Genomic DNA, 7,073 nt, shown 5'->3' with positions numbered 1-7,073 from the left:
GGTGCGGCGCGGCAGCAGGGAGTGGAGCCAGCCAGGCATGGGCGGCGGCTGGGTGGTGGCCAGGTGCAGCAGGTAGGTGATGAAGACGGTCTCCAGCAGGCTGAGCACCATCAGGGACAGGCACAGCGCGAAGTAGACACCTGAGGGTGAAGGAAATTATAAATACTCCAGGGCAGATTCAGCTTTAAAGTTTCCTGAAGCCTCTTTCCCGAATTCGATCCTTCCTCTGAACCCCTTCTCTCAAGTGGAGTGGCAGTCAGTTCTCCCTGTCCCTCTCCCTGTGCCTACTGTCTCTAGCTTCTCTGGGACACAGAAGGAGCCATACTGATGAGGGGGGTGCCGCTGGCAGGGAGCAGGTCGTTCATCATGAGCAAGAAGACGTTGTAGCCCAGCAGGAGGGTGATCTTGAACGGGGCGCGGTTCCCACTCCAGGACGGCAGGTAGAAGCCGGCAGGTAGAAGCTGAGGGCGTCGATGGCGACCAGGAAGCCACTGGGCACCAGAAGGTTGATGACGTAGAGGATGGGCCTGCGCCTGATGGCCACCTGACGAGAGAGCAAAGAGGGTGACAAGTGAGTTGATACCAGGGAGCTCCTGCTTGTATGCTGACTGTCTAATCCTTGCCATGGTGTTAGATTGGCGTTAGGCTGTCTACGGGGCATTCTCTTTAGGTAACACAAGCATTCGTAATCGTGTTCATCTACATAAGTGTCTCCGATCTGTTGTCTAATTTTTACTTACTCTCAACTTACTGGGGACACAATGGTTATAGAATTTTAGGGGCACGTGGGGCCCTCTGGGCCATCAAATGGTTGGCTGCTCTGCCCAGAGCAGCGGTGCTTACACCTTCCAGCCGCCCTCCCCTCTGCAGGGCAGGGGAGTGTAAGGAAGGGAGGGAGGCTCGAGGACCTGCTTCAGGGAGGGTGGGTAGAGAGCTAGGTAGAGCGTGGAGTGAGGAGCAGGTGCTTAATCCTCCAAGCTCCTTTTCACTTCTTGGAGAGAAAAGTCACACAGCGACTGGGAGCAGAAGTCGAACGGGAAGCTCGGGCTCACTCACATAGAACATGATCTGGTCGTAGAGGTTGCTGCCCACGGACATCTTTGGGGTGGCCTTGTTGATGCCCAGGAGCTCCCATTCTCCCTGGGTCTTAATGACGTCACGAGAGGTGTCTGTGATCTCCCACACTTCCTTGTCCATGCCCAGGAGCATGCTGTCCACTGTAAGGGAGTTCCGTCGGCTCAGTCCAGAGTCCCCACGCCTCCTGCCCACAAACCCGGTTCCTCCCATAGTGTGCGTCTTCAACAGATCTCCCACTCTGTCCTGCTAAAGCACAGCAGTGCTTTTCTCAGAAGGGTTCGGGGCAGCAGTTCGCGTGTGTGTGGGCTGCAGACTCCCTTCGTTGTCGGAAACAGAAGCGAGTCAAGGTGGTTATGGGAATATTGGCTGTGACTCCAAAGTGAGGCAGAACTTGTGGAGGTGTTCCTACTTTCCTTCTCAATTCTCCAGTTGCATGCTGCTGTTTTAGTGGGATCAAATTTTGTGATTTATTTATTTATTTTATAGATTTTTGCCATGGAGTGCATGCACTTGTCAGAGAGAGACAGAGAGAGAAACAGAGAGGAGAAGTGAGAAATTACCTGCAGGAGGGATGGCCATGCTGCAATCCCTTCTCCATTCTCCTCTCGGGATTTGGGGAACGTACACACATTTGCCTGGCGTGTTTGTCAAGTGACTGGGTCTGGGACTCGGTTCTCAGAGTTGGCCAGGTGGAATCCAGTGCCTTTAACCACCATGCCACCTGCTGGCCCAGTGGTATCACACTTCAACTGCTCAACATTGTAATAATCGTATGCACACCCATTATGATGATCGATTGGGCCAGACATACCACATAACACTTGGCACGCAGGTTAATGTATTGGCTTACTATGTGTATGTTAATAATTTTTTTAAAAAAGAATTATTTATTTATTTAATTCAATTTGTTATTATTATTTTTTAATTTGACCAGAGAGAAACAGAGAGAAAGGGAAAGCGAGAAAGCAAGCCTCCAGGTCCGGGACTTGAACTGTAGTTGGCCATGTGGGAATCCAACGCCCTCAATCTCTGTGCCACCTGCTGTTAATGATTAAAATTAAAACATTTGAGGGAACCAGCAGTTAGCATAATGGCTATGTCGCTGGACTCCCACGTAGTCGACCGCGGTTCACGTCCCGGACCCGGTGGCTTAAAACTCACGCCGGGCGCGTGTGCGTGCGTGCCCAAGATCCCGAGAGGAGAATGGAGGAGAAGGGATTGCGGCGTGACCATCCCCTCTGGGGGTGATTTCTCACTTTCTGTCTCTATGTCTCTCTATGTCTGTCTGGCGAGCGCACGCACCCTATAGTGAAAACCTCTCTCTCAAAAAAAAATTAAAACATTTGAGCTAGGGGGCAGCAGGTGATAGGGTGGTTAAGGTGCTGGGTCCCACATAGTCAACCAGTTTGAGTCCTGGACCCAGCAGGTTGAAAATCACAATGGGTGCTCTGTGTGTGCTTGCCCAAAATCCCAAGAAAAAAATGGGGGGAAAGGGACTGTAGTGTGGCCGTGCCCCCTGGGGGTGATTTCTCACGTTTGCGCTCTCTCTCTGTGGTGAGTGTACACGTGTTAAGGCAAAAACCTTAAACATTTTTTGAGCTAAAAGTGAGGAGAGTGTAGCAGGTCAGGCTTGGGTGAACTTCGTCTGGCCCGTGGCCATCTGAGACGTGAAGCAGGAGCCCTTACTCCTGTCAGCACATCAGCATCACTTGGGGAGATACGGACACAAACAGGGCTGAGACCCGCCTGCAACGATTACACTGGAATCTCTGAGACAGGGCGGTTACCGGGATTTTTAAAAGGCCTAAGTGGGTAGTCAGAGTTGGGAAGCACTGATCTAGAACCTTCCCTAACAACACCGCCACCACCTACGTAGCTTTCTCTGAATCGGAAGCAGCTGCTGAGGGTGCCTCTTACCCGTGTAGAGGAAGGGGCTGAAGGTGAGCGTGCAGTTCTGCTGGTCGAAGGGGAAGTAGAAGATGTCCAGGTTGCAGATGCTGGTCACCCGCATGGGCTTGTCATACTTGATCTGGCCTCTGCTGCTGACGTAGGCGGTGAGACCCGAAGGAGTCTGGTCCACGTCCATGCTGTTGGGAAGGCGAGGGAGAGGTGGGGACGCAGGGCCTGCGTCGGCTTTCGTCCCCTCCTTTCCACGTCTTCCCTAGTGTGCTCCTCCTGCCTCCTTCCCTAATGCCGTCCCAGCTCGTCTGACTCCTCGCCGTGGTGTGGAAGTCGGTTACTCCACCCCGTGACCCCGTCTAAATCTTTGTGGCTCTGTGCCCTGCACTGGCGCTAGGTCATTCTTTGCAGGCGGGGCCTCACACTGGCTTTCCCCAGCCCCGATACGCACGATTCCACAATGAAGATGTCTGGGAGCCACAGGTTTTCAGCAGATATAGTAAGTCTGTTGATGCCGACACACTCTTGTGGGTTCCAGCTGATGAAGGCGTTGTCCCACATCTGCAGTGAGGAGCGGAGGCACGTGGCGGAGAGCCTAGTCAGCCCCTCCTGCTCTTCTTTCCGTTCTTCTCTAAACCCCCATCCTCCCACTCTCGCTTGGGTTCCTATTGGCCACAGCCCATCTCTCCCTCTTTATTTAACAAGGGGGGAGGCATCATCAAATTCACCAGTAAAGTATAATTAAATAGCTTTTTTTTCTCCCCAAGCACATCTTAAATCTGGCCTGAGACCACTTAGAGATGGACACACCAACAGAGTGGCTTACAACCACTTGGCTGTTTTGGGTGCTTGCCACGTCTACCCTCCTGAACTGCCCAGAGAACTTCGTGTCCCAAGAGTCAGTCGAATTTGAGATGGAGTTGTTTTGTCTCAGAAAAATTTATACCTTGGGTAGAGGTTTGGACTATCAAGGTTTTAAATCACTTCTAATTCCTCAAATGTAAAATTATAAATGAGAGTGGGAAGGGGGGAGTCGAATCTGCCTTACCAAGTCCATCCACAGGAATGACGTCAGAAGCTGGAGCTGTGCGTCCTGACAAAGAAACTCTCACCCAGGGTTATTAGTGCAGGAGGACTGAGCCATGGCCGCCCCATAGCCTCACCAGTATTTACTGATTTCTTAGGGTTGGCATAGTTCTCAGCCTTGGACTGACTTTTTCTTATGTGTTTCCCTTGTGACTAGGGACAATTCAGATGTTAATTGATGTGCAGACCACCCCTTTCTGGAGCATTCCAGAAAGAACAGGACTCGATGACAAATTCTATCTGAAAGTAATGTCACTGTAGCACTCATCTCAAGCCACCCAACCCAGGAAAACAACTAATTTGTAGTGAGTCCCTTCTGGGTACCTAGTGTTGGCCGCTGGACTGGCATGACATTGGGCTGACAGCAGAGGACCCTGTCAGAAGCTGTGGAAGGATGCGGGGACCAGGTCTCACCACTTCCAAGATGGCGGACAGGGTGAAGGAGATGTTGACTTGAGTGGGCATGCTGTTGTTGATGACTGGACGGAAGGCCTTTCTGTCAAACACTGCTTGGAAGGCCGCGGGATCTACCCCATATTGGTCAAAGCCTGAGCAATTGATGGTGAAAGTGTCGCCTCTTCCTGTGGAGAGCAGAGACCAGATGAGAGAGGCCCCCAATTGCCAGCACTGGGATCTCTGTGCAGAGAGAGAAAAAGAAGACCTTATGGGAGAAGGAGTTGAACAACAACTTCCTGGGCTAATCCTCCCCAAGGCCAAGGTTGGGAGGATGGGCCGGCTGGTAGGCAAATGGTGGAAGCTGATGTGGTGAGCAAGTCTTTACTCTCTTCTTCCTTTGTTTCCTTCTCATGCAAAATCTGCCCGAGTCTATATGCAAACTTGGCTTTACTGCAATGGCTGCCTCAAGAAGTCCTTTAATGTACCCATCGCAAGCGTCCTGGTTCCACCTAGCGGTGCACCGCTCAGCACTGCCCTAACGCGTGTAGTCCCGGTCAAGTAGAAAGCGCGCTGCTCTAATGTATTCTCCTCCTGGCCCTTCGGGACTTCTGTCTACTCCAGCAAGAACTGACGGAGCCAAAGGGATCGGGAGTAAACAGGCGCCTCGCTGGGGAGGTGTGGGGCCCATGTAGCTCGTGCTCTCAGTCGGCGCTAGGCATTTATTCTGCTCCCCTCGGACTTAGCGACCTGGCCTTGCTGAGCACTGCGTCATAGGTGCCGGGGCTGGCACGTCACTGAAGGTGTATCATGTGCCCAGTTGTAGGGAGAGGCTGAGGCAGACTTCCTTCCTTCCTTCCTTCCTTCCTTCCTTCCTTCCTTCCTTCCTTCCTTCCTTTCTATTGAGAGTTTTTTGCTATAGGCCACGTGTGCTCCCCGGAAAGACAGAGAGAGACAGAGAGACAGAAAAGGAGAAATCACCCCCCAGGGGGGATGGCCACACCGCAATCCCTTCTCCTCCATTCTCCTCTCGGGATCTTGGGCACGCACGCACATGCACCTGGCTTGAGTTTAAGCCACCGGGTCCGGGATGCGAACCGCGGTCGACTACATAAGAGTCCAGTGACATAGCCATTACGCCAACTGCTGGTCCCAGACATCGTTTCCTGACGGTACCACCTGGGCAGTATCTGAGTAGAAGTTTTTGTTATTGGCATCTTTTTTTAAAGAGATGTTTGCTGTAGGGCATGTGCAGTCGCTGAAGAGACAGATAAGACACAAAGCAAGAAATCCGCCCCCACCAGGGGGATGGCCAGCCTCAATCCCGTCTCTGCCACTCTCCTCTCCGGATCTTGGGCGTGAGCTTGAAGCCGCCAGGTCAGGGACTCACACCGCGGTCGACTTCGTGGGAGTCCAGGGTAACCACCCCGCCATCTGCTGGTCCCTCTTATTGCCACCTTCCTGTGGTCTTTGCCTCTCCTGTGTCAACATCTCTTCCTGTGCTAAAGTAAGTGCTCAGCCTGGAACAAATCTCCCTTCACGGAACAAAGTATCCTTGTACTTCAGACTGAGCCCTCCCTTCCTGGTGGTGTACTTTTTTATTTTTTAAGTTTGCTTACTTATTACTTCCATGAGTGAGAGCGTCCGAGAAGGGGACAGAGAAGTGCGATGGCAGCCCGCCAGCCCCGGCGCATGCGCACGCGCACGCATGGGCCTGTGCGCTCAGGGAGGTTTCCAGCTGCCAGCTTGCAACCTCCAGGGTGGGCGGGCCTGGCCGAGCGCCGTGCCCTGCTGCTGTGGGGTTTCTAGTTGATCCCTCAGGGAAGGTTGAGCTCAGTGACTACTCTTCCCATAGATGCCATTCAAAGGGAAAAGACAGGAGATGGCGAAGAGGGCCGTGCCGGAAGTCATGCCAAGATGGAATTGGAGAGGTGCCGAAGGAAGACCGCTCAGGAGATCCCTGCGCAGGCTGGGGTGGAGAAAGGCTGTGTGTACTCACCAGTCATCTGTCTGTCTGTCAGAAGAAAGGGTTACGAAAGAACCGCTCAGCACGTTAGTTCTGAATGCCCTCCCAATGCTAGAGGAAGCCCAGGTGTCCCCCAGACACCCTGGTGTCCCCTGTTCTCGCCTCGTCTTACCTGGAAGCAGAAAGCTGACAGTGAGGCGGAGGAAGACTGCTGTCCAGGAAGGCCACCCCACTTCCATCCTCCTCTCCTGAGCTCTTCTCTGGGACTCATCCGGAGCCCCCACATCCTTGAGCTTAAAGGAGTCTGACCACACCTTGGTTCCTGGGTTTGAATACTGCCCATGTCAGGTGGCCACTCCCTAGTGACAGGCTGTGGCAGGAGAGGTCACCGCAGTGTCCTGCTGTGCCCCTGTCCAGGAATGCCTGCCGGCTCCCAGCAGCCAGGAAGCTGGGCCAACACAAGGGAGAAGCGTTCAATTTGGCAGCACTAGGCCGAGATCAATAACAAAATAACTTGCCTTAGTGAGAGAGCGTGGGTGGGGGAGTAAGGATTATGTTCTTCCGAAGCCTGGAGCCTGCGGATTTGGAAAGGCGGTGAATGTAGGTATTTATTTGGCTATGAATAGTAAAGTATCTTATAGCTTTTGCTGAC

At 52.9% G+C, this 7,073-nt stretch overlaps 1 protein-coding gene across 1 annotated transcript in view; it reads right to left on the bottom strand.

Moving 5' to 3' along the window:
- The window catches only part of LOC102471080 (5-hydroxytryptamine receptor 3C-like), a 16,767-nt gene extending 10,049 nt beyond the window's left edge, over window positions 1-6,718 (bottom strand). The window contains 9 exon segments of the mRNA XM_027776709.1: window positions 1-140; window positions 326-440; window positions 443-544; window positions 1,057-1,217; window positions 2,995-3,164; window positions 3,428-3,537; window positions 4,025-4,069; window positions 4,477-4,643; window positions 6,594-6,718. Of these exon segments, the coding sequence (XP_027632510.1) occupies window positions 1-140; window positions 326-440; window positions 443-544; window positions 1,057-1,217; window positions 2,995-3,164; window positions 3,428-3,537; window positions 4,025-4,069; window positions 4,477-4,643; window positions 6,594-6,660 (1,077 nt within the window). The 5' untranslated portion in view covers window positions 6,661-6,718.
- Window positions 6,719-7,073: the final 355 nt, after the last annotated feature.

The sequence above is a fragment of the Tupaia chinensis genome, unplaced genomic scaffold, assembly GCF_000334495.1.
Source record: "Tupaia chinensis unplaced genomic scaffold, TupChi_1.0 Scaffold000708_1, whole genome shotgun sequence".
Taxonomy (NCBI): Eukaryota; Metazoa; Chordata; class Mammalia; order Scandentia; family Tupaiidae; genus Tupaia; species Tupaia belangeri.
Note: the sequence above shows the minus strand (reverse complement) of the source record. Positions and strands in the feature narration are given on the sequence as shown.